Raw genomic sequence first — 27916 nt, 5'->3', positions numbered from 1 at the left:
TCAATTTCCAGTAACCACATGGTGGCTCACAACCATCTAGAATAAGATCTGGTGCCCTCTTCTAGCATGTAGCCATACATATAGGCAGAATATTGTATACATAATAATCTTTAAATGCATGTTTGAACTATAAATCTATACTAAACCCCCGAAATCTTTCATCCTTCTTGTATGCTAATTTTTGAATGTTAATTTATTTTTACTGTCAATTTAGTATTTAGTTGCCTAGAAGACACATCTTTGGGTATGTCTGTAAGGGTGTTTCTAGAGGATTAACTAGGGATGGAAAACTGGCTCTGGGTGCGGGCAGCTCTACCTACTGAGGGCCCTGATAGAAAAGAGACAGGAGGAAGCCAGCAGATCAGGACCATTCAACTGCTTCCTGAGTGTGCAGTCAATGTGACCAGCTGCCTTGCACATCTGCCAGGGTGACTGCACTGCACATGGATTGTTTCCCCACCTCACCCCAAACAAACAAAAACTGTTGTGTGCTGGAGAGGCTGAACTGGAAGGTGGATCTGTCCAATCCTGTTGGAGGCCAAATTAAGACAAGTTCCTCAGATGCTAGATGCTAAGATTTGATGTTTGCCCTGCTGGGTTTTGGTCCCGCTTTTCTCCAGTTTCCCCTATGTCTCCTTCTTCCCTTTTAGAATGTGAATGTTTATTCTGTGCTGAATATTGGAAACATTTAACTTACATTTTGAGTTTTATAAGGTATGGTGATTTGAATAGGAATGTCCCCCATAGATTCATGTTTAAATGCTTAGCCCATAGGGAGTGACCTATTAGGTGTGCCTTGTTGAAGAAGGTGTGGTTTTGTTGGAAGAAGCATGTCACCGTGGGGCTAGATTTTGAGGTCTCATATGCTCAAGCTAGGCCTAGTGTCAATTTCACTTCTGCTGCCTGCAGATAAGGATGTAAAATTCTCAATTCCTGAAAAACAGTAACTGTCTCAAACCAGAAGAGAACAAAAATATTTAGGGCAGTATTCTTGGTTGGTTCCTGGTATAGAAAACAGACATCTGTAAATTAGTGAAACCTTATTAAGCCTGAAGTTTAATAATGCTGCTTTCTTAGACATTACCTATGCTGGATGAGGGCATAGGGAACTCTATTGTGAGATATTTTTGTACACTGTAAGATGTGTCTCTGCCTAAGGCACCTTCTGATTGGTTTAATAAAGAGTTGAATGGTCAATAGCTAGGCAGGAGAGAATAGGCAGGATTTCCAGGGAACGAGAGGAACTCTGGGAAGAAGAGAGGTGGGAGACACTAGTGAGACACTGACAGGAAGTCAGACATACAAAATGGAGAGGTAAAAAAGCCACATGGCAGAACCTAGATGAATAGAAATAGTATAATTTAAGTTAAAAGAGCTAGCTGGGAACAAGCCTAAGTTAAAGGCCAAACTTTCATAATTAGTAAGTCTCCATGTCATTACTTGGGAGGGGGCTGATGATCCAAGAAAGTCCGGCAAAAAAAAAAAGATCTACTAGCTGGGCGGTGGTGGCACACGCCTTTAATCCCAGCACTCGGGAGGCAGAGGCAGGCGGATCTCTGTGAGTTCGAGACCAGCCTGGTCTACAAGAGCTAGTTCCAGGACAGGCTCTAAAGCCACAGAGAAACCCTGTCTCGAAAAACCAAAAAAAAAAAAAAAAAAAATCCCAGCACTCGGGAGGCAGAGGCAGGCGGATCTCTGAGTTCGAGGCCAGCCTAGTCTACAAGAGCTAGTTCCAGGACAGGCTCTAGAAACTACAGGGAAACCCTGTCTCGAAAAACCAAAAAAAAAAAAAAAAATCTGCTACAATTTGTGTCCAATGCACATGTAAATCCACATAGGACCTGAGAAAGCTGCAAAAATTCTAAACATGGAGCCAGACACCGTTTTGCAATAACTGCAGATTATCATGCAGTCTTGCTGCTTAGGGGCATACAGAGGCATGGCTTTTTTAAGAGGCTTTGCTGTTGAGCTATGCATTTGAGCTGTCAGCTTGCTACTTGATGCTAGGTAGCTCAGACTCAGCAAATTCCCAGAGCTGGGACAGTTTGGTGTGGCTGGGATGGTTAGGTCACCAGCACCATGTGCTAGCGGAGCCAGGCAGTAGGTGTTCTAGCTGTTTAAGATTTGTCTCCCATGGTCAGAGACTGCTATAGGTGTGTGGCTGCAGACATGCAAAAATTCAGGCCCATACAGAAAGAAACCTCTTAAATAGAATGTTTAAAAATGTGCTTAGGTGCTGAAGAAACTGGGTAAGACAGTCACAGAAAAAGTTGAAAAATAATATAGTCTTTTAAGAGAAAGTAAAGTAATATAAAAAGTCATGTTAAGGATGAGAAATACACAAGGCATCTGGATCCTCTTTGGTGCTTTGCTGACTTTGAAGTTTTAAAATGCTAATGAACAAAAAACCAGCATCTGCTGATACTGGATTGTGGGGAAAACTACTGTGTTAAGACAACCTATGTACTTTAAGGAAGTCCTAACTTTAGAAAGGAAGTCTGAAAATGTGTTGCATTGGGGGAGAGACTATTCCTTCAAAATTAATAAAGATCAGATTTGAATGGGGAAAATGCCCTGAAAGTCTTGGTTACAGACATAAAGAAAAACCAAGAAAAACAGTACAGTTGACATACTGATCCCTCAACATGGGAACAGCTCAGAGACTGGATGAGACATGATAAATCTGACTGGTTAAAGTCCTCATAACTTATTATTACATGCCAGCCTTTCATATGGCATGGGTGGAGATTTACATTGCAGTTTGGTTATGCAGTCCAACTGGGCTTACAAAGTTGACGGATGCCCTTTACCTATTCAAACACAGAGCAGAGAATCATCTTTAGTGATTGTGGCAAAATTAATTATATGGCAAGAAACTGCCCTTGCCTCAACTGTTGACAGCATGCTGTCCTAATTGGAAAAGTATAGAAGGCAATCACCTAATTTTCCCAAGACAAGGTAGGACAGCCCTTCTAATATTCCTACTTTACAGCAGTCTGTCAAATATTCTAGGCATGTAGGCCAAAAATGGATGACCCAACATCCTAAAGGAAACCTGGGTGACTGTCCAAGCAGGAAAATATCTGTCAACAATTTTTTATGGTTTTGAAAGTTGTTTGCTTTGTACTTCCTGTTTACTCAGGTAATACATCCTTGCATCTTGAATGGGGTTGAAGATTAGATAGTTGTAGTTTTACATAGTTTTGCTACCAAATTCAGAAAACTCAGAGATATGAAGTATACAAGGTTAGAGGCATAAAAGCTTGTTTATCTAAGAAAATAAAGTTTAAAGGTATTTTTAGGTTGGTAATACAAATTATGATAAAGTTGTTTAGGTATAAACTTTGGAATCATCAAGATAGGATACTTTCTTCAAATTTGCCAATACAAATCAGCCAGACATTGTAAATGTATTTTTTCCCTGATAATTGTTATTCTACATAGTTTTACTGTGTTAAGAGTTAAAAGCCTTCCTTTTTATTTAGACAAAATGAAGGAAATGTTGTGGAATTGTTCTATACGCTGTAAAAATGTCTCTGCCTAAAGCACTTCCTGATTGGTTCATTAGAGTTGAATGGCCAATAGCTAGGCAGGAGAGATTAGGAGGGATTTCCAGGGAGAGAGGAACTCTGGGAAGAAGAGAAGCGGGATATGTCATTGAGACACTGAGGAAGTCAGATATACAGAATGGAGCTAGACAACCATGTGACAGAATTTTGGGTACAGAAACAGGACAATTTAAGTTCCAAGAGCTAGTCAGGAACAAGCCTAAGCTTGAAGTCAAGCAATAAGTTTCTGTGTCATTATTTGGGAAATGGCAGTTCCAAGGATTCCAACAAAGACCTGCTATAGTCCACTGTCTTTGTAACCTTTCTGTTGTATGGGTTTGGAGTATTTCTCATTACCTTCATATTTAGTTCCAATGTTTGTATTTGTAAGGAGGGTACTAACATCCAATACATAGCCCAGAAATGTTTATTATATGTAGGTACTATTTTCACACAAGTATGCACAAACTGTCAATGACCTGGATGGACACATAGTTCTGATAGCATAAGATTTGAATTTAGTCACCAAAATGATTACTCAAAAGTAATCATTTATTTCTGTTGGAGTAGCTAAAATATGGTCTTGGTTTTCATGCAATTAATTCTTATGGTATGTATGATCTGGACATGGTCTGCCACGGCATGTCAGCTCTAAAGAATCTACAATCACAAAGAAGCAAAATGCCCTGTGGCTTTTTGTTTATTCTCTGTGCTACTAGCTGTTTAGAGATCATGCTGCCCTGACTGGCTATATATTCAATTCCATGAAGTTATTGTTAGGGTATTTTTTAACCACAAACACAGAAAAGTCTATATTCCTAAATAAGTACTTGGGATAGTGTATAGGTCATTTTGCAGTGTTCTTCAGTAACTTAGGCCAGATCAGTTGGTGGTAGTTTTCATAAGTCTTCTGTCATTTTCTACTTAATTATATCAAAAAGAAATCTGTATTTACTTTACCTTGCTTATAGCTAGCTTTTGCTTTATATTCTGAAGGTAAAAATGTGTACCATGAAATGCCCTTCAATTCATTGATATTTTATTATTCACAGCTTCCAAATACACTTCAGAAGCTAACTCATTGTTTTCTTCAAATTTTTTATCTTCCCTCTTACTTAGAGCCCGTTTCCATATGGCTTATCAGACAGGCACAACTTTTCATTAACTGGGGTGTTTGCATCATCACTACCAAAACCGTTTGTCTTTACCCATAATACATTTTTCTGCTGTACTTCTTTTCAGAGTATGCAGGATTACCTTTCTCATCCACAGGTTCATTACCTTTTGATTCCATTTCGAGGCTGATTTGGGGATCAGTGTAAATTAGCTTACATTCAAGATGAGCTGGATCACTGCACCATACAGCCAAAGTACAAAGCTTGCAAAAGTACATTCCAGCTTCTCCCTTCCTCAATGGCATGTTAGTTGCACACTAGTACGAGACCCACCAGATTATGCTTGTTAAACATTATATTCATAGATAATGTCCTATGCCATCAAAACTCAATGACAGAGTATTTCACAGGCTTTTTCAGAGACCTAGTGGTAAATTCTTTTAGCTTTTTAATAGTAGGTTAGTACCACATATTTTAAGTTGCATACTTGGCTTGCCTTGCATCTGCTTAATCAGCTGTTGTCCTCCCTAAAGACCATCTTTCTCTATTGCTGGTCATTATACTTTATTATTCCATTAGCGACACTGGATTTTATCTATTACTAATTTGCCTGGTGGCTTGGGAACACTTATCCTGGTATCTTTCATTGTCTTACAAAGTCACATATAGCAACTGTTGTATTTGCAGGCAGCAGGGTCCAAACTCCTGATAACATACATATCAAGCAAGGCTTCTTTGAAGCAGTCTCCTAACCCCACTGCTATCGGTCCCACTTACACCACTTGACAGTTCTACCACCCACTTTCCTTTCCATTGGAAAAGGGTGACATCAATGACACATAGGTCAACCTGAGAATTCTCAATGACCAAATACAAAATAAGTGACAAGTGTAGGCACATGAAAAAACAAGTCTTTCTTAGGACCATTCTACATTCTGGAATAACACCTCCAACAAGAGGTACATTTTGCCATTTCTTTACTGGTTAAGTACATTTAACTTATTTAAGAATACTTAGGGAAAGTATCAAAATGCCCTAAATGCTGAGGTTAACATTCCCAGGGAATGTAGGCTTCATAGATCAGAAGGAACGCCTTCCCTGTGGTGTTCTTTTAAACTTAAAGCCCTAATCCTTAAGGAGAAAAAAAGCCTAACCCAGTGGGAGTAGGAAACAGATATATGTGGTGGTTTGAATAAAAATGGCCCCCAGAGATTTACAGGGAATAGAATTATTGGAGCCATGACCTTGTTGGAACTGTTTCTAGCAGCATGGACTTTGAGATTTCAGCCACTAAAGCCTAGTGTCTGTTACCTGAGGATTCATTCATATGTAGAACTCTTGGCTTCTTCTCCAGCCCCATATCTGCCCCCACACTGCCATGCTTCCTAACACGATGACAATGATTAAACCTCTGAATTCTAAAAGATAGCCCCAACTAAATGGTTTCCTTTTTAAGAGCTGCAGTCATGGGGTTTCTTCACAGCACTAGAAATCCTAAGACAGTATGACCCGGGCAGAATCCCTCAAACTGTCATCAATGACAAACTACCAGCGAGAGAATAAGAAGGCAATATGATTGCACTTGCGAAGCTGAGGCAGGAGCACATGGAACCTGTCTGGCCACATAGCACTGTCTTCAAAAAACAAAGCCAGGATTTCATGGTAGCCCAAGGTGCACTGGCTCGTTTTTCTTGTCAACTTGATATAATGTAGTGCCACCTGAAAGAGGTCACCTCAACTGAAGAACTGCCCAGATCTGTATGGCCTATGGTCATGTCTATGAGAGACAACTTTAATTGATGACTGATGTGAAGGGCCCAGATCACTAGGGATGGCACTATCTCTGAGCAAGCAGACCTGGGGTATGTAAGAAAGCTAGCTGAGCACAGGGCCAGTGAGTAGACAGTTAGCAAGCAATCCTGCCTTCGGGTTACTGCCCTCCCCCCAAGTTGCTTTTGTTCACAATGTTTTATAACAGCAACTGAGATTAAACTAAAATTGGGAGCCATTTTTCTTCAGCAAGCTAAATGTTGGTAGCCTGAGCCATGCTCATGCAGCAGTAACTGGACTGTGGGTTATTTAAAGAGAGGGCATGAAGGTGGGAGGTTAGTAGGGTTCCAAGGACTCGTGGGTGGATGTGGTCAAAATCCTTGCATATATGTATGAAAACTGCTGAATAAAAATTAAAAAAAATAAAAGAAAAAGCAAACAAAAGACATAAACGACTTATTTCTTAGTCCTAACATGGACCTACAGTATCAAGAAGTATTGGAAATGGGAAAGTAGCTTATGTATATAATCTTTGCAACTTTTCTATGAACGCAGTTATCCCCAAAATGCCTACTTACTTAAAGCTTCTTTACCAAGTTACTATCCTAAAAATATGTGAACAGTTGGTTTACTAACTGTAGATTTTTTTTATAAGAAATAATACTGAAATTTGTCATTAGACTTGGCTCTTCTGATTCCCTCAAACAAGTTTTTAACTGCATTGTGTTTTAATCTTACATGACTGCTGTAGTCGGGCTGGTGAGATGGCTCAATGGTCATCCAACAGCGTAGGACTGATGACCTGGAACAACCATAAAAGTGGAGAGAATGGACTCCACAAAGCTGATCTCTGGCTTCCACTTCCATACTGTGGCAGAATGTGTGCCCCACTGCCTCATACACATCAATGACAGAAACAATAACAAACAAGTGTTTGTTATTTTCCAAAAATAATATAACTTCCAGGTCAATAAAACCACAATGGCATTCTTATTTTAAAACATTTAACACCTGGGTCAAAACAAAAAAACAACAAAATTTAGGAAGCAGAGCCCTCCTTAGACTCTGTATCAGACTCTGTAATAGTGGTCCTGAGGACCAGGCAACCAGGAGAAACAGATTGGCAGCAAGCACCCAATCATCTTCCCAGCTGTGAATAGATGGCCTTGTACTGACAGCTTGTTCTGAATTCCAGTGCAAACACAGGGAACCTAAAGACACTGCTGAATGAGTAATTCTAGGACACTGATATTCCCTAACTGAGACCAGGGAGTCAAGTATGCAATGTCCTGGTAGTAAGCAAACACAGATGCAAATTCTAAGTAACATCCCTAAGGTGTTACCATGTTTGTTGTCTGAAAGCAAGGATGATAAAGTGATCAGAAAAAAGCATAAACAATTAACAAAAGAAAAACCGCTAAGATCTTAGAAGTGAACATTCAACCAGAGCTTAAAATTTTCTAGTTTATTTCTAATAACCAACACTTGATGCTTGACTCACAGATTTTATTTACATTTGTCTACAGTATCATTTCCTTATGAAATGAACTAGTACAGCTCAATTAAACCAAATCAAATCATAATCATCTGAACTGTTTGTAAACTCCTATTGGCTAAGTTTATAATCTTGTATTTGCCTAGCACAGCCCAGGTTTCAAACACAGAAAGCACGGAACAAACGCAGGCTAACACGTCGGAGCTAGACGACCTGGGCAACTGAGAAAGTCGACTTCTGAGAAGTCTGAGGCACAGTTACAAGAGAGTAAGAGCTCGTGTGCAACCTACAGTAAATGCAGCAAGGAAAATAAGACAAAAAACACAGGAAAGCTTGTAAAAATATTACGAAAATATTTCTACATACAATATTCTGTTTTTATCTTTAGATCAATTGAGGTGAAAAACACTCACTTTAAAATAAAAACATTTTGTTTGATCTGTCTCTAAACATCTTAGAATGCTTTACTTATTTAACTGCAGCACACAATACTAAAGGAGGGAGGAACAGGAACCACAATTCCTGTAACAAGGAGCTCCAGCACAACTGCTGGTCCCTTGTATACTTACCTTGTTTTGCTGCGGGAGAGACTGTTAGGAGAAACCTTTTAACTTTTAAACCAGAGAACAAAATGGATCTCAAGTGACCAGGTTTTAATTTTAGAAATAAAACTCTGAAAGCATTTTAAGCCATATGTTTTTTTCAGGTGAGAAAAAAAAGACTTTCCTTAAATCATGCAGAAATAAGGATTCTGTTACTTAGATATCTAGTGTTGAAAAAAAATCAGACATCTCAAGGCAAATCCCTTAAATTCGCATCTCTGCCAGCCTGTCACTGAGAAATAGGCTTCAAAAGCTTTCTTCAATTTGCTCATTAACTATGATTTGGCCTTTTTTGAACCTTCATCAATCAAGCACAATGTTTAACTATTTCTTAAACTTTTATTTCAGAGACACACTCCTGTGAGTGCTAACGTCTATCCTCTTGCATTACAAGTGGTGCAGAGCTGATGGAGATAAGGATTCTAAGGCACCCTCAGTAGAGAGAACTCAAAGTTCCCAGTTGTCAGCTTTGTGATGTAGTTAATTTCTGGTAAGAAATTACTGGCACAAGTAAACAACATAACCAGGTTGACCACTCCTCCCATATGAACATGAACTGGTTATCCCAACAAGTTTATTAGCCTTGCCCATGTGTCTGGAGTCCAGGCAAGCTCAGGCAACCCTGTCTCGGTCAATAGGACATTTAGAAATGAAAAGGACAAAGAAACCAGTACTCTGTTACAGGTGTTTTTAAGCAAAGCGAATGGTTGTAAATAATGAATAGAGAGCATCTGTCTGGGGAACAGTATGGCTTAAAATGCAATTTACTTCAATTTCACAAATAAACACAGTTGTACTGTTTTGAAAAGCAATAAAGGCATGCACCTCTACTAGCAAATGTAGTAGCACTTCCGACCAAATGAGACATCAACTTCCTAAAAAATATGCTTCATGCACTGTATTCATTGTTTTTTAAAGATGTAAATTTTAATACATTATTTCTTTTTTGAACTTGAACGGGAACCAGAATGGGTTGATCCAGAAGACGACCTGTGGTGCCTGTAAGACAAGAGAGCAGCGCAATCTGTAAACAGCACCGAGCTGAGCAAACACCAGAACAGAGCAGAGCAAACACTAGGTATCTCGATGCTGGCAGGAGTAATTAAACCTAGGATGGCTTATATACACTTTTGGATGTGAGCCCAGAATTGATTTGATTTTAACTCAAAACTCTCTACAAGAATAAACACTCATTTCAAATATAGCCACCTCTCAATTATTCCAGGAACGAAGGGAAAGCCTTGAAAAAAGCCTGCAATCATACACATGTACAGGAAAGGCATATAATCCCGGTAAGGCACATGATAAAAATCAATGTCAGCTGCACCACAAAGAGCACACCAGGTCTCTATGCACACAGCAGGTTTCTGGTGTATGAGAAGGTACACTCAAAGCAGTGATCACATAAGTTGACTGTAGAGTTAGCTAGGTGCTAGAGTCATGCAGCCAATGAGTGAGTCAGTATCAACCTGGGCAAAGTGCTGGTGGTCCGCAGGGGCTGGCCCTGGGCTCAGGGTTGTTTAATGTTTTCACCAATCACCTGGCTTATGGAATAGAGAACATGTGAATTAAGTATAGATGACAACAATGGGGGGGGGGAGATTATATGTGGCTAAGATAAAAATTTGCACAAGTGGTAAAAAGGCATCAGAATGTAATTTTCTTATAAAGAAACAATGTACAGAAAGAAGACTGGGCCTAATCTTGAAGTCCAGGTATCAAGGACATCTAACTGAGAGCAGGAATAGCATGATCCCTACTCACTGACCCTGGCCGTCACCAGACTCTAATGATCCTTCTTTTCTTTCACAAGTTGAGAAGATATGGAAAATTTGCTAAGATTACAAATGCAGCTACAAATCATAAGACACTGAGAACCAAGAGAAAATTAGTGAAACCAAGTAATCAACTCTGTTGCAGGCTGACTATGTGCATGACAAGTGTACTGTAGATACAGGCACCCAGTGAAGGTCCTTTTCAAGAGAAAAAATAGATCTGGACTGCAAGAAGAAAGAGTTGCTAACTACAAGGAGTAATTTCCAAGGGCATAAGAGTCACTTGCTATGGAAACGCACTTATATGTATTTAAATGAGGATAGAGTCCAATGATCTTGCAAGTTAATCCTGATTAGGTCCCCTAGAATCCCTACCATTTTGAGTATTTAATTTAAAAAACAAACACATGTAAGTTATTTTAACACACAGCTTTTGGATTTCAATCTTTAGAACACAAAAATAACCGAGAGTTGGCTATAATATATACATGGAAATAAAAATTCAAACAATAAAATGCTCAGAGAATAGTCTGTCCTGTAAGTTTTTCTAAAGTTAATAACAAGCTAAACAAAGTAAATTGATTTCTGAAGTTTAAAGATGAAAAATATAATTTAAAGTTCAATTTAATATAATATAATTTAAAGAGAAAGAAACCTAACCCTTGCTTAGAAAGTCCATCTACTCAATACACGTAAGAACACCCATTCTTATGCTACAGAAACCCAAACCTTTCGGGTGACCGTGATCTCGTTCGTCTTTTTTTGCGAACGGCGGGTGAAGAAGGTCTAGATCGACTCCTCTTCCTGTCTCTCTCAGGAGATGACGAAGAACTCGAGTAAGATCTTTTTCTTGGGGAGGAAGAGCCCCTGTGGGACCTGGAGCTGGATCTTCATTGATCGAGAGACAAAGCAGACGTTTCATTAAGGGCAGAAGTGCAGACTGTCCAGTTCTCAAAAGCAAACAGGACTTGACTATGAGAGCTTTGTAAGAAGGAATACTTACTGCTTACTCAGCAGAAGACTTCTGGGTCAACCTTCAACATGTTCTATTTATGCACAACCATTTTATCTTAAAAAAAATTCTAAATATTTACCCCTTGTAATTAAAAAGCAGCTTACTGAATTAAGACAGAATAATTTTATAATTGCTTATAGCTTTACAACTTAAAGTATATAATTAGTGAAATCAAGACATAACTTCAATTCTGCGACTTTATGGTCAGAAATTAGATCCTTCTTCCATTTTGGGAAAATCCACACTATGTAAAATCTATTGAGAACAATGAACTTAATGCAGCAGAAAACCGAGGGACACAGCCCAGAAAGACAGAACACTATGCTGTAAGTAGTCAAAGAAAATGGCAGCTTTAAAAACTTGGTTTGTGCTTAGATCTGGGCTATGAAATATGAAATTGTGACATTCACGTTTTAGGTGGAAGTAGATGTAAAAATTTTAATGCAAATCTATCTTCATTTACATATTTGGTTGAAGGAATTTAGCTCAAACTTCCCAAAAAATTCACCTTTGGGCTTAAAATAAAATGAGAAAGCCCAAAGGAGAATTCTTTGGAAAGTTGTAAGCAATTAAAATGTTTTGGGAAGGATATGAAGGCCTACAGTTCCAAAGGGACCCACGGAGACTCAGGGTTAGAAGGAAGCCCCGACCATGTCAAGACACGTAAGAAAGCACCTTTGCTCTACTGCACTGGCTCAGTGAGGGCACGCACCACTCTCCTCCTCAGTGGGACTCAACGGTAGTTGCCCTCAAACGCTAGATGGGCTCAAGTAGTGAACCTTTCTCCAGAAGAGCTGTTAGGAAACTTCATGTGAATTCCCACAGTGGATTTTAGAGGCTTTCGTGTTAATGCTGCGTGCCTGCAGTAGACAACAATACAGTGAACTTAACATAAAGGCAGCATATTTTGATGAAGTACAGAAAATTTTTTCAAGAAAGCAAAAAACTAGCAGTTCAATTGCTTCTTTACCAATCATTTCCCTTTGATATCTGAATAAACACAACTGAAATGTTTATAGCACGGCTTATATCACATATGAGCTAACATCCTATTTGACTTAAGTTTTAAGAGGGATGATTGTTACACAGATAACTTATAATAGTCTTTAAAATAACTTATAAAAGTCAAGGAGACTGAGTTAACACACATAGCACTCAGTAGAAACAGATAAAAATGGCAAAGCTGTTTCTGTAAACAGCTGCCTGTAAAAAAAAATCTATTCTGAAATTGCATACTGGACTGGTCTTCCTTTTTTGTTTTGGCAATAATGCATCATTCGTATGTCAAATTTAATTAACGACTGCAAACATAACCTGGTGGAGTAACTTGGCCTCACCTCCCCACATTACACATCTTGGCTATGGATGTCCTGGGACACTGTGAGGTGAGACTGAGCTAAAATACAAACTGCAAACAGAAGCCGTGATGCGGGCAAGCAGCGGAGCCTTCGGGAGTCTCTAAGTACCGTCCTCTCTGCCTCACAGAGAGGGCTACCTCATTCACCTTGATTTCGAACCACGGGATCTGGAATGTTCTCTGGAGCCGGAGTGAGACCTGGACTGCGAGCCGGAAGAGCTTCTGGAACGGGACCTGGAACAACACGGAAGCATTTTTTTTCCCTAGGACCACATTTTTGAGCTCTGTGATATGAACACTGAAAAAAAGACATATTAAAAGTGCATTTTCACATAAAAGATGTCTATGCAAGATACGTATTTTTCCAAGCAAAATACTCAAAACAAGGTTTCATATAATAAAGATTAAGCTTAAAAAAGAAAACAAAACAAAAAATAGTGCTGACTTTCTGAACCAGATTACATCTAAGGCTCCTTGACCGTAAGCAAATGATCACACGAGTTCAGACATTACAGTTCACACTGAAGTTCTCCAGTGCTCAGAGGCAGGAAACACTAACTGCTGCTGCATCACACCTTTGATGGCTACTCTTTCACTTGTCTCAGAGAATTAAAGATATAAAGATAACAAACCTAGCAGTGCTCTACATTAATTACATTACTGGCAAGAGGGTAGCATTTGGGAAATATAAGATTTATTTTCTGAAAATCACAAGTGACATCTCTGACACCATCTTTAGTTTGTCCCCACAAATGGGAACTGTCACACTTTTATCTCAAAATTATTCTGTTTTAGGAAAGGGAGGGATTTGAGTTGAGCCTAGGGCCCCCTACATGCTAGATAAGGCTCTATCACTGATGCATATTCCCCAGCCTTCAAAATTACTTGTAAATAATATTGTTAGGCTTTACAGTACTAATTTAAGTAGTTGGTAACACATTTTATTCTTACATACGTTTAAAAATAATTAGCCATTAATTCTGAACTGTATAATACACTTTATTTTTTTTATTACTAAACACATATTTACAACAACCTAACATCCTGCTTTAATTCCTGGATACTTGAGAAGCATTAAGTACCCAATGGCTGCATTTCTTCCTTTATTCAGAAAAATATCAAAATAAATCACCAAAAATGTTGCAAGTGTCATTAATGGCCAGAAATCTCCAGCTAAACCTCTAACATACTGAAACAAATATCCATTTGATAATGTCTGAACATATGCTATCTACTTAAATATATATCACTTACACAGTGCTTTTGAACTTAAGTTATTCTAGTCAAAGCCAAGAGGGTGACACAGAACAAGCAACTTCTAAGATTTGAAATTTCTGAAAATACAGGGCAGTATCTGTAGGGTACAAAGATAAAGTCTAGCTAAGGTGACTTGATTGAAGTATTTAAAATAAAAGGCGTATTTAAGTAAAGTAAGGTTTATAAGTAGAAAGTTAGATACTGACATTTTGACTGGTGTTACCCTTGGCCTGCACCCGTTTACCTGGACCTGGACCTTGAACTTGAGGGGGAGGATGAGCGCGATGAGGATCTCGAGTGAGATGATCGGGACTTGGAGCAACTCCGCCTACTGGCTTTCTTGTTGTTACTCTCTTCTTCTTCACTGGCATCAAGATTGTATTTTGAGAGATCAGCATCATCTTCATCCTCATCCTAATAAAATTTTAATTCTACTTAGATATTTACATATTAATGATACCCACCAAAATAGAAGAATCTTCATTATATAGGACATTATCAGATGGATCCGTTATCAAACGCTTCAATGTAAACTTGTTTTCCATCTGAGGGTTCACCTACTAAACTCATCTGACAGAACCAACCTGAGAACTGGGCAGGCAGTCTAGGCAAGATCCTAGAAGCCACCCCACTGGCTCTCAGAACATATAACAAACTGTCAGCAATTTTTAATTTTGGCCTGAGTCCTTGGCCCACCACTACCAGCCTTAGTATGGAACACGATTTTCTCTGCTCTCTACTACAATAACCATTTGCTTGGTTCTGTGCCCCTAGCACTTCACGGTGCTAATCACATTGAAAAACAGGCACCACTCTTCCATGAGTGTGGCTTTGAAGACTAAAAGATTTAATAGATAATAAAGAGATAGGCACGTACCATTTGTTTCTTAAAACACAAACCCTTACATTCTAAGGTCTGGACTTGAGAGCCGGACCATAAACTCATACTATGGCACACTCGACTCTTTACCTCAAGACCCCACCCCCCTCCCTGGGGCCCAAGCGAGATATTGCTGCAATGGTCCAGGTGTCACAAGAGATACCCTGAGCTTCAGAACTGTTCCAGTAAGACAAAGGGAAACAAGGGCAGGGTCGTTACCTCATCCAGCTTATACTTAGACAGATCTTCATCCTCATCCTCTTCTTCTCCCTCTGATTCTTTATCTTCGACTTCCTTTAATATAGATGCAGGACCAACTGCCTTCCCCCTGTATTTTTTCTTTTTACGTCCAAACTAGAGAAAAACAAATAAAAAATATTCTTTAGGCTGAAATATATGAAAATCACTTTATTTTCTAACACTATTTGTGTCCCTGTGGAAAATCCCTGCACTTGCAGGTGGAAACGGAGGCTCCCTCACTGCCCAGCCAAACCAGCCGACAGTTAAGTTCTAGGGTCTCCAAAAACAAGGTAAAGATGCCAATAGAGGAAGACTTCCAGTATCAACCTACAGCTTCTATACACGCCTACTACAATGCACTCGTGCAAGATCATGCATGCACACACACACACACACACACACACACACACACACACAGCTCTTCTGAACTCCAGATTATTCTATTTATTTTTATCATTTCTCTAACTTAAAATGTAGTTTGCATACATCTATTGAGAGCTTACCTCATCATATTCTCCATCAGATTCTTCTCTTTCTATATATTCAACATTTTCTCTTTCATTAAAACCACCTCCATATCCTTTAAAAAGAGGACATAAATTTCTGTAACAACTCAAATAACAAAATTTTTATGTTCATACTATTCCCAATAACAGAAAATGAAAATCTAATCAACAGTAGTTGTTTATGTAAATAATAATTAGTAATCTTTTACAAGTTAAAACACTGATAGAGAATAAGTCAGATCTACTTTAGTTGTAAAGCCACAGTAGAACTTACAGACCTTTTCAATTTAAACACTTCCCATGACAGGTCACTCATGAAAAATATATGCAGAACATTTTCTGCTATGACAGTTTTTGACAGACTTTCCTCTCCAGTATAACTTCAAGAACTGGGCTCATAAGAACCAGGATTAAACTTATTTATCTGACAACGCAGACTCTGAATGTAGGATTAAGATGAACAAGGGACCAGGAACCATCCAACTGAGGGGCACATCCTGATGTGGGCAGCACTAATCGCAAGATACAAAACTCTTCAAGAGACCAGGTCTTAGGGGGAAATCAAACCCAGTTGGGATATAATGAATTTGACCATTATGTAACAATGTAAAAAATAAGTAGCTTTATAGGAAGGTCAAAAATATCACATCTAAATAAAACAAGTTGGGTATTACAGTTCACTTATTGTTACTTAAGACTTTGGCTTCAGAAGAAAACATACAGAAAACAAAGGCAAGAGAGAAGGCCCAAGGTAGATCTTTAAGGTGGAACACAGAATATAGCGAGAAACACAGAGCACTGAGAGAAAGGAGATAATCAAAGTAGAACTTGCAGAAGGCAAAGCTGCCTCTGGCAGTTAAGAGGTGGAACCCCAGGAAAGAAGAAAAACCACCGAGAATGTTATGCAGTAAGTGCCTTACATATTAAGAATTAAAAAACAAACAAGCAAGCAAAGTGGGGAAAGAAAAGCCGGAAGGACTTGATTCAAAAGATCGATCTACCACTAGGCCCCGATCGCCAGAAACCGAACGGGCAGTGGTGTGAAACTAGTGAGAAAAGGCAAACGCAAACAGTTTTACCAACGTAAGAGCCTCTCACGCTGAACACGAGCACTGTTCTGTGACACAATCCCACCTCAAGGAGATAACAGCTGTGCTAACTGCTGGCAACGGAAAACTACATTCTGCCAGAGGTTCACCACCAACATCCAGAAACAACAGTAGTCAACAACTGGCAAATACCATCGACACAAAGACGAGGCTTTGGGACCCGTTCCCCAGAGTCCAATAGCTGACACAAGTATAGAGTTTAGTTCTTCGACAATATGTTCTCACAGAAGGCACCACAGACTTGAGTCACAGGACATGGGACTATCAAGCTGGTGCTGATCTCAAAGTTTTATTCTTGCCGACTAATTTCATAGTGGAGAAGTTCCTACACTCACTATCCAGGGAAGAAAAATAATCAACAGTCTTAACTCAGCTGCAAACCCTGCGAGTCATAATGAGAGGCCTTTCCAGATATGGCCCGTGTTGCAACAGCAACACAATGTTACGGGGACCCTGGTCTGATAGGATTCACAGTTCTCTCTAGCAGACAAGCGAAAACCCCATGGCTTGGTAGGTCACAGGACCTGTGGGGGAGCCTGATACAATTACTCTGCTATGTGGACACAGTTAAGGGATATATGTTGCCAAGAGATGGAGATTAATAGAGGCTAACAGGCCGTCAGTGCAAAGAGTACAGGTGGAGGGCTCCCTTTGAGCGGCACATGTATACTACATCCTTCCCCCTAAGGCTCAGTGACCACCAAAAGGGGATGGGAAGACTTTAAGTGCCAAAGGGAGTGCAGCACACGGTAGCAGACCAGTGACTCGATGGACCCAGCTGCACAGCTCAACTCTGAACTCATGTGCCTGTGACTGTGGACACACTTCCACAAGACCAAGCCGCCAAAGTCCCAGCATGGGTTGGGGAGGGGCTGTTACTGGCTGCTAGGAAACCACGGCTCCATGTAAGTTGCACGCCCATTGGGTGTCACCCGTGCTCCAGGAGACCCATATACACACAGTCAGCACTAACGGTGCTCAGTGGTTTAAAAAGGAAAGAGAGCACATCAGGCTGAGGAGTTAGGAGAGGTCCTGAAGGTGAGGGAATGCCCGGCCTGTGAATTCCATCAAAACACATAGGCACACGTGAAATTTGCAAACAAAACTCCAATAGCAACAAAAAAGAATTTACATCTTATACTCTGTAACTTGTAGTTTTAAAGTTTTTCTAGTAATTCAGAAATATGACGAAGATTATGAATAACTTTTTAAGTTTTACAGGATGCCTTTAAAGGTGTCCTTTACCTATCTGTCACACTAGGACACATGCTATTGCTGTATCATTACCAACCACCACACTTCCAAGCTAGGAGAGGGAGGCAGAAAAGCATTTCTGAAAGTACCCTAAGATTCCAAATGCTAGGGAAGGGCTGCCTAACACTATTTCATAAATCCAAATTATCAAACAAAAAGCTACATAAACAGAACACACACACACACACACACACACACACACACACACACACACACACACAAAACAAACCAAAGAGAAGACAGATTCCTTTTTCTCCCCTGTGCCTTCTTGAGAAGGTAGTAACTTCCTCTAGAAATTGCAGTTAGAACGTGGCTCTATTTTACCTGTTCTTTCTTCTAGCTTAGCATACTTTGGAGTATTACACATGTTACACTCTGATCTTCTGGCCCAGTTCACATTGCTGCAACTACAATTGTATAAGAAAAAAATCAAATCAGAAGGCTCTCAAACACTGAAGAAATATTATTAAAAGAAATATTATTCAAAAACTCTTTGGTGAAATAACTAGTACCAAGCAATGTTCATTAAGAAGTAATGAAAATTAAAAAACAAAACACAACATTGTTCTGGAAAACATGGATTCCCAGAACACCCTGAAGTGTGCAGGCAGAGAACAAAATCTATTCAATATAAGCAATACTTCGAGAAGTGGCATAACTAGATTCGGCTACCTAGGGGAAACACTGCTTTAATTAAAGATCCCATTATTTACCATCTCGGAATCTACCTTTCTAATATGGCTACCGTTCTTATTCCCCTCTAAGGACCCCTTTGCAGTACACTAAATCCTCTGACTTACATTTGTTGCTCAACAATTTCCTTGTATAGATTCAAGGTCTATCTATAGGACCAGCGTTTTATCTAAGATGCTTTTCTGTTCTGGTGCTTTTTCATATACACAGGATTTATCTATATTCTATAAAATGTGGAGACTGAAAAAAATCAATATAAAATGAAATCTAAATTTGAAAGACAAAAATATTAAGAAACTTAACAAGAAACATTTTTCATGGGAGGCAGGTTATGCTTCTCAAGTGACTTTTATATTATAAAGAGGCAATTATCACTAACAGGAAGTAGACACTCGGTGCCACCAATGTCCCCATTCCTTTGGTTATCAGCTCATAAACACTGTACCACAGCAACAATTGGTAATACCCCTGAAAGATAAACATTTCCTTTTCACTAAACTTAAGATGAAGACCAATAAAGTTGTGGCTGAAAAGGATACAATGTCTTGTCATGTAATTAGTAAGAGTTCATTGTATTAATGAATGGTGACTGGAAGTATTTTTATTGTGGTAACAGACAGCAATCTGAAGCACATACGTTTTGCATTGCCAGTCATTTGCACTAAACAAGCCCCGGCTCTTCTCTGCCAGTGTCTTTCCTATTTCTGTGCCCCCAGCTTTCATCATCTTGGCCTCCGTTGTTTTCTCTGAAAACAGACAAATAATGCAAGATAAACCCTGGGAAGCAAAGAAATGATGCACACAGACATTGTAAGAGACTCGGCTGGAGCACTCACCTCGGCCACATCTGTTACAGCTTGTTCTCCTAGCGAAGTTCACATTTCCACACCTGCAAATAAAATGAGAAGCCCTTAAAGAAGTAATTCCTAAATATTAAAAATGTCTGCATTTAAACTGTCTTCACTACCCCCTCGAACACAGAGCACGCTTACCCCATCATGTTCATCAGCATCGTTTGAGAGAAACAAGGACTGGATAAAAATCTCAACCTTGTATTGTACTTTCAACAACAGCAACCACTCCAGAATTTAAACCTTTCTAACTCCAGACTAGCACGTGTCATTTAACTCCCCTGTTCCAAAGTGCCACCTGACTCTTCATCAACTAAGGTACCGAATTAATCTCAGTTAAAGCTGTGATGAACTTTAGAAGCACAATTCTAGGGACGGACCCACCAGGACACAACAGGTTACATAGGGGCTCCAGAGAACTGATGAAATGTCCTTTCAGAGGTAGGATAAGAAAAAACATAGGCTATGTTAACTAAAAGTATACACTAAACAGTGAAGAAATTTTAGTATAGTGTTTATCAAACCTAAAACATATCGAAAACCAAATCAAACCACAACCAATGAAGTCAAACCTTATATTAAACACTGAAGGTTTTATATTTTATACACTTACATGACCTTACTGACTACCAGTTAATGCATGTTAGATGCTTCAAATAGCATTTAATGTTTAAATTGAGAAAAATAAGCGACCACCAATTAAAAAAAATAATGTCAATGGAAGTGTAATACTAAACTGAACGACTCCACCCAACTTTTAGGTTGCTTTTCTGTTAAAAAAAATACACAAGATCCAAGTAACCCTGAAAATATGTTCTGAAAAAAAATGTTTCCCTGAATTATATATTCAGTAGAACTAACACTTTGTCAATGAGTTTAGGTGCGCAGGGCTACGAACGAAGTGTCCTCCCGAAATATCTGGGCTGGGTTTTCAGTAAGAACACAGAGAGCACATTTTCTACAAGTCACGGAAGGCACCAAGTCAGAGGCTGGTGTCCTGATCTCTGAATGGTTCCAAAGTGTCACGCCGTTCCCTGCAATGTCCAAGAGGACCTCGGATCCACCCTGCTAGACGGTTATCAATCAGGTGAATGTGAGTGTCGCCATTTCCTTGCTCTCCACTCACACTACCTATGTTATTTCGGTGTTTAACTGTAAGCAAGCGGAGGGGCTTCAAGTTAGATGCTCGGCAGCCGAGAGAACTAGCAGGACACCCGGGCTTCCTCCAGCTTTGGCTCTGGCTAAAAGCACGAGCTGCTACTTCCCGGAAGATTTCCACCGCCACCAGCCGAGCACTACGGCTTCACAGCCACGTACGCGCTCAGGCCTCTGCCTCCGGGAAGGAGGGTGCGGAGAAAAAAAAATAGCCAAAGTCACTGGGAAGGCTCGGCAGGCCCCCGGGCGGGGACGGAGGGCGCGGCGCAGCGGCCGAGCTCGGAGGACGACGACCGAGCCCAGAACGCCGAGCTCCGGGCGGAGGTCACGTGCGGCCCGCCCGCGACCCGCTCAAGGCCGGCGGCGACCGTCCCGCCGTCCCCCACCCCCACCAAGGCCTTAAGCCCCGCCGCCGTCCTCACGAGGGCCGCCCCCGGCCCCACGCCGCCCCGCCGCGCTCACTTCTTGTCCGGGCAGATCCAGTCCCCGTCACTGACTCGGAAATTCTTGGTCGACATCTTGGACGCCAGCAGCACAGCCGCCCGCAGCGACGTCCCCCACCGGAGCCGCGGGGCCTCGCGCCGGGGCTGCCCGCGCGCCGCCGGACCCGCCCTCCGCTTTTGGGAGGAGGGGGGACGGGGTCAGACGACGAAGGCCGCCCGGGCCGCGAGCCTGGCGCCGCCGTGAAGAAACGACGCCCGAGATCCCGCCGCTCGGCCCGAGGCTCTGCCTCGAGGAGGCCTCGTCGCGTTCCTGATCAGGCGCTGAGGAGACAGCCCGGCCTGGTGGCCATCGCGGCGTCGCTGGCGCGGCGGAGTGTCCCGTAGACTTAAAGGACCCCGGAGCGGTGCCCTTCCGCTTCCGGGGCGGGGCTAGGGTCGCGGAGGCGGAAGTGACTCGGCGGGGCTCGGAAGCATGGGCTTTGGCGTTGTCTAGGGTTCACTGGGGCGAGCGATAAGGTGGGCGGTTCGAGTCTTTGGAGAAGCTACTTTGAGTTTTGAACAGGGTGTGAGACTAGCCCAGGGCGCCCTGGGTTTCACCGTGTCGTCCAGGCCGACCCCGAACCTCCATCAGTCTTCCGTAGGCCACGCCATCACACCAGGTGTTTGTCCTGTTTAGGTCCTGCTGGCTTCGAAATCTGCGTAGCCAGGCTGCTTAGTATTTTACTAGAAAAGTCGTATAATAAACGAAAGCAACTCTCTTCTTTGGGATGTTGTTTAAAAACTTAGCTTTTAAAATATGTAATCTGTGTAAGAGATATGCCTGGCACAGGCTTATCGAAAGGGAGCTAGAAATAACTAGAAATATCCGAAGGTTTTAGAAATAGGACATTGCCAGTAGTGGTAACGATTACCGGTGTCTTCTGATTCCACCCCACTACCTCTCTCCAGTCTTAACGCTTACTTTGAATTTATTCTCTCGCTTTTTAAAAGATTTAGTTCATGCACCGTATGCTTACTTTTTTTTAAAAGTGAGAAATAGGAATAATTTGCTGTTAGAGAGGGTGGTTTATAGTTCAGCATGGTTTCTGAGTCTGCAGGTTGTTGCACGTAGCTTACCTTTATTTCAGTTACACATAACAGCTGCCATGGCTTTGTGACAGTTAACTCCCCAACCCCACCCACACCTTGTTGCTGTTATTAACCCTCATGTGAACATTCTTAAGTTAACCCCCAAGCCCTATGTTTTGCCACTGTAATCAGCTCACGTGAACATTCTTAATGCACGAGTTCTGCCACTTACATGAGAAAGGTTTTCTAGCATGTAGCTTATGTCTAGGAGAAAAACTTAAGCTAAGATTTGGTTTTAATGTCTGACACCTTTGATAATTGTAATATTTTGGTCATCTCAGTTGAAAACTGTTGGTTATCTTTTTATTTTGATAGTTGTTCACATCTTCCCAGTTATTTTGTATTGTATAATAATTGATTTTTTTCCCTGAATTTTTATCCTGGGTAATGTGGAATTTTTATTTCCTTTTAGCAAGCAATCCTTGCGTTGGCATCACAGGCTCAGGCTTGCGTGTGAGTACTGGTTCTATATCAGTTGACTCCTCTGAGTATTGCTGTGCTTTTTAAAAAAAACATTTTTTTATGTATGGGTGTTTTGTCTGCATGTATGTCTGTGCACTGCATGCATGCTGGGTGCCCTCAGGTCAGGAGTAGGCGTGAAACCCCTGGAATTGGAGTTACAGATGGTTCTGAGCTGGGAATCGAACCTGAGTCTTCTGAGGGAGCAGTCAGTATGAGCTGTCTCTTCAGCCCGTGCTGTGCTGCTCTCTTGAGTCTGTCCTGTACCAAAGCGCTTGGATTGTTTGGGTACCTTTGCAGTACTTTTAGCTGTAGTTTATTTCATGAATCATTTCCATCCTGCTTTGATTTGTTCTGCACACACTCAGTTGAGATGTGAGTGCAGAACTTGAGTGTGAGTTCATACTAGATTTGGAGGACATGCTTTATGCTTTTCCATCCTTTTTTTTTTTTTTGATGCTGCTCACATACTCTGTCTTGCAGTGTTATTTTTTCTGGTCATTTTGTGAAAAATATAAGGTTTCCCTTGAAGTTTTGGTAGCTTGTGATAGCTATGGCACTTGACCAGGGTCCTAACATAAGGTGAAGTGGTGAGGGAAAAGAGAAAGGTGTGGGATTTTTTTTCCTCCACACTTAAGACTACAGAGATTTCCTTTCCTTGCTTTTACATAGAAATATAATTTCTCCTATACTCTCACTCTGTGGATGGGAGGAGAACTGTGAAGCAGTTTAGTATTTCCTTACAAACTGGTAGCTCACAAATGTGTCTTTCCCCAGCTCATATGGCTAGAAAAAGATTATTAATTAATCATTACGGATTGTACTGTTAATACAGACTTACTAGCTGCCCAGTCAACTACAAGAGAGAAAAGGAAATGAAGCAACTGTCAACGAACCCATACCACTAAGTTCTGGCCCTCTCTGCTGCTATTTGCCCATTTTTATTTCCTTCTTGGTGCCCGCAGATAAGGAAGGGCTTTGAGTAGTTTATCCAGGTTTTCCTTGTGATCAATGGGAAAGAGAAGTAACAGTGGGCCTGCCCCATCCTCTGTTGCTGCGAGTCAGGGAATTACAAACTAAACCATAATGAGGTGCTAGTACCCATCTATCAAAGTGAGCAAAGGAAAGCTCAGGTAGCCCAGGAGCTAGAGGATGACTAGAGTCCCCGTGGACTGCAGGCCATGTGTTCCTTCACATGGTACCCAGGGTAGTAACTGAGATAGCATGAAGGTGGAGGACTTAATCTCTACAGTGTACAGTGTTGCTAAGCTATGGTGCTAGTCAGTTAGGTATAGTCAATGTGTTTTCAGCTTACAATAGATTTATTATATGATATTTTCAATCCAGTGAACTTTATGCAACCTCAGAACAAGTCAAGTAGCATTTTTTTCCCCCTCTGGAAAATACTTGTCACACTACTAAAATCTGAACAAATGCATGCACTATGACCCTGAAACTCCTCAGGGTGTTCCCTAAGCCCTGCAAATGTTTCTACTGAAGATGCAAGTAACAGTGTTCATAATTTCATTATTCACGATGTTCCCAGTTGGAAGTTTTCTGCCGTTCTAATGGTAGCCAGAGTAAAGAAATAATAGTATAGTTGTTTAGTGAACTACAACATACAGCAGTAAGAGTGACATTGAAGCCACACTGAACACTGATTGTCACCCAAAATACAACATTGAACTGGTAAATTCAGACACAAAATGGAAAAGGCTATAGCATTCCATTTATGTTAAGTTCAGTAACTTCAGAGTTAGTCTCTTACAGTGCTTACCATTGAGAACTGGAAGGAGATAGTGACTGGGGCTAGTAAAATGGCATGCACTTACTGTAATAAAGGAGTGAGTGTGGCCGGTAAAGCTGGGAGAGTCAAATCAGAAAAGTGGAGCTGGATTTTTCTGTCCCTCCTGCCAGCTCCCAGATCACAACATGAGACCTTGTTAATTATAAAAGTTCAGCTAATAGCTTAGGCTTGTTACTAGCTAGCTCTTACAATGTAATTCATTTTTATCAATCTTCTTTTCGTCTCGTGGCTTTATTACCTTTACTCTGTCCTGCCCACGCTGCTTCCTTTTCATCTGGCTGGCGACTCCCCCCTTCGTCTTTCCAGTGTCCTGTGTGCCTGAAAATCCTGCCTAACTGTTGGCCGTTTAGTTTTCTATTAAACCAATGAGAACGACACATCTTCACAGTGTACAAAAAGATTACTCCACAACAGAAGAGTCCTTTACAGTGAGTCTGGGATAGAATAAGTACAGTTGAAGTGTATGTCTGCCAGTAACTGCAGCAGGTGAGTTCAAAGACCATAGGGGGCTTTTCAGGGAGAGCCATTCCTAGAGTAGAGAGTGAATTTCTTTGTATTAGCATGAAAGAAATACCCAACTACCCATTGCTTTCATTCCACTTCTTTGATTAGTAATTTTGTCCCATCTCCTGGGTACACTTAACCTATCATGGTCAAACATTCAGAGTGAATTATCCATGCAAGTTACTCATACATGAAGCTATATTTATTGATTGATAATTAATCATGTAAATAACCTCGTAAGAGGTTAATCAGGTATGGTGGACACATCTGAGATTGTGAACTTACATAATAAAAAAAGTATTTATACTCCGTTAGGGCTCTCTCTACTTGCCAGAACCAACATCGAATACTACACTTAACCCCCTGACCCCCAAAGCCAAACAAAACAAAACGACAAAAGAGCTGGGGAGTGAAGGTAGTCCTCGTGGAATGCTGAGGCAGAAGCATCGCTCAGGTCTGAAAAGGCTAAGGAGAAGCTCTGGTGCTTTCAATAGCACATTTATCTAAGACAAACTTTTCCATCCTAGTATTACAAGATTCTCAGGGCTGTACTACCATGCTTAGACCCGAGCAGGCACGCCCGTAGCTTGTCCTGACCCCCCGTGGTGGCTTGGAAACCGTCCTTGTAGAGATATCCCGGTCTCACTGTTGTCCTTGGGTCACACAAACTGGTCCTTGGGTTCCTATGTGATAGGAATCCTGAGTGGTAGTGGTGGGGGCACTTAGGTGTGAGGTTCTCTCCCGATGCTCTCTTGTGGTTTGGGGTCCAGCAATGGTCCGTAAGTTCTGGGGCTGGCTTCTGTGAGGTGAACTAGTGATACATGGCCATGGCAGGCCCTGGAGGGAGGCTTGATTAAAGTTCCCACTGACCAGGGCAGAAGTTTTTTATTTGATGGCATCATACAGTTTTGGACCACTGAAATGGTGCTGATTGACTGATTGATAAGTGATATATTAAGAGGAGTGTATAGTGGGCAGGCCACTATACACTTCTGTGAAATACGATTAATAAAAACTCAGAGACTGATGTCGGGGTTCAACCTGAAGATCCAAAAAGCAAAACAGCCAGCCACTGGCTCTTACCTCAACTTAGTCTGAAATGGCGATCCTGCCTCTAACCTCAGAATGAGACTGAGTGAGAGCTATCTCCTCCCGTTTTATAGTCCTCTCTAGGTCTTAGATTAAAGGCGTGCACCACAGTTTCAATGGCAGACTAGTGTGGCTATTGGGATTAAAGGTGTGTGTCACATTGCCTGGTCTGTGAGGCTGACCAGTGGGGCTGTTTTACTCTCTGTTCCTTAGGCAAGCTTTTTTTATTAAAATACAAATGAAATGCCACTATACTGCTGATCTTTGGACCTGAAGTCACCTTTGTGAGGTTGTGTGGACTCTCCCCCTTCCCCAAGGGGAATACAGGTAGTCATAAGTCCCTTTAATTTGCCTCTGCTGCCATTATTTCTGCATCCAGGGCTGCAAGTGGCATGCTGGGTAGCATTTTTTTTTAATGGTTTTTCTTGTCTCTTCCCAGGGCTTTTCCTGACTGTGGTAGTGCAGCAGCTTGCCCCTTTCAGCCATACCTTTTCTTGCTTTTAATTGACACAGTATCTCCCTGTGTCAATTCAAGTCTTGTTCAAATGATGGGCATTGCTTACTTCAATAAGAAAGTGCTTCCTCACCTGCCTAGGGCCCCTCACCTGTCCTTACTGCTGGTAACTGTGGAGAGAGCCCGGCTCCCAATTGGCATTGCAGTATTCAAATTCCAGGGTTGCTGTGAGTAAGGCCCAGAAGGGACAGAAGACAATGTGGATGGAAGATGGATTGCCCTGTAAATGTAAATGCTACACATTCTATAAATGCCAACAATTATGTTTTTGTTCAATCTATGGGTGGCACTTGTATTTGTGGTCCTTGACAGTGTTCTGGAGGCCATTGTAAAGTGGCTCACACACTGCACAGTGGATTTGTGGGGTATGTGTAGTGACTCAGTAGGCACCGAGCAGATGCATCAGAGAACCAAGAGGCAAGCGAGCCGTACTGTCTAACTAAAAGAGACTGTAAGAGGGTGTCACTGGATAACAGTGTCACCATCTTCGTGCAGTAAGAGCTGTGAGATTAACCAGAATGGTATTTCAACAAAAACATAAACAGGTTCCTTCTGGGAATGGGGAAATCTTCATGTGTACTGACTCAACAGATAAATAGAATAGCCATGCAGTGCGTTTTTTCTTACCCCAAAATATGTATAATCAATAAGTGGTACACCTCAGGTGGGCCCCGTAGCTTGTAATTACTTTTAGATAATCAAATTGTTGTTAGAGAGAGCGATCCTCCCAAGTTCGTGGATGTCCTCATAGCATTGCTGGGCAAGGCACGTAATGCTAGAACAGTCTGCACTTCAGACCTCAGTGCAGTATCTTCCCTGTAACTATATTTCCAAAGGTTCTGCTTGCTCTGGTTGGTCTCTGTGTGCACCTGTGACCCAGTTGGTTATGGTATTCAGGGCCACGATAGCCACTAGGCAGTGCCATTTGGGGAAAACCACACAGGGAGAGGTAGCTTGTTTTGTTTTAATTAATTGATCTTTGTGTTTGTGTGCTGAATAGCAACTTAACACAAAATTAGCACAAGATGTTAATCTCACAGTTTTTTGTGACTGAGAGAGGTTGGGGAGGGGCTTATTTGGATTTTCTGCTCACCATGCAGCTATATCAAGCCGGCTGCAGCAGCTGTGCTGGCGGCAAAGTCCGTGGATGAGCAGTTATCTCATGTGTTTGTGCCCCACATTGGGCACAAGTGGATGTGCTTATCTAATTAGTTTTATCAATAAAAGACCAGGAGTCAGAGATCAGGTAAGAACCGGAAAGGATCAGAAGAACTGCAGAGCAGCCCCAGTGGCTTCCTACCTCTTCCATCCCTTCCTCTATAGAGGGCCGAAATCCCCCTCCTAACCCTG

At 41.3% G+C, this 27916-nt stretch overlaps 1 protein-coding gene across 1 annotated transcript; it reads right to left on the bottom strand.

The window, feature by feature from the left end:
• Positions 1-9264: 9264 nt before the first annotated feature.
• Zranb2 (zinc finger RANBP2-type containing 2) lies at positions 9265-21447 on the bottom strand. Its single transcript, XM_038311123.1, has 10 exons — positions 21085-21447; positions 19453-19505; positions 19254-19362; positions 18248-18330; positions 15558-15634; positions 15034-15168; positions 14179-14348; positions 12825-12911; positions 11035-11193; positions 9265-9529 (listed from the first exon to the last, which is right to left on the bottom strand). The coding sequence occupies exons 1-10, from the start codon at positions 21138-21140 to the stop codon at positions 9466-9468; spliced, it is 993 nt and encodes a 330-aa protein (XP_038167051.1). The 5' UTR covers positions 21141-21447; the 3' UTR covers positions 9265-9465.
• Positions 21448-27916: the final 6469 nt, after the last annotated feature.

This window comes from Arvicola amphibius, chromosome 14, assembly GCF_903992535.2.
Source record: "Arvicola amphibius chromosome 14, mArvAmp1.2, whole genome shotgun sequence".
Classification (NCBI taxonomy): Eukaryota; Metazoa; Chordata; class Mammalia; order Rodentia; family Cricetidae; genus Arvicola; species Arvicola amphibius.
This window is presented reverse-complemented; position numbering and strand designations above follow the sequence as displayed.

Bases quoted from the DNA above. Each gene is read 5' to 3' on its own strand.
- Zranb2 (XM_038311123.1), bottom strand. From the start codon at position 21,140: ATGTCGACCAAGAATTTCCGAGTCAGTGACGGGGACTGGATCTGCCCG. The intron at 12,912-14,178 runs GTAAACGGGTGC...GTGTTGTTCCAG, and splicing joins AGTTCAAGGTCCAGGTCCAG to GTCCCGTTCCAGAAGCTCTT. The intron at 9,530-11,034 runs GTTTGGGTTTCT...CTTGTCTTACAG, and splicing joins AGATCACGGTCACCCGAAAG to GCACCACAGGTCGTCTTCTG.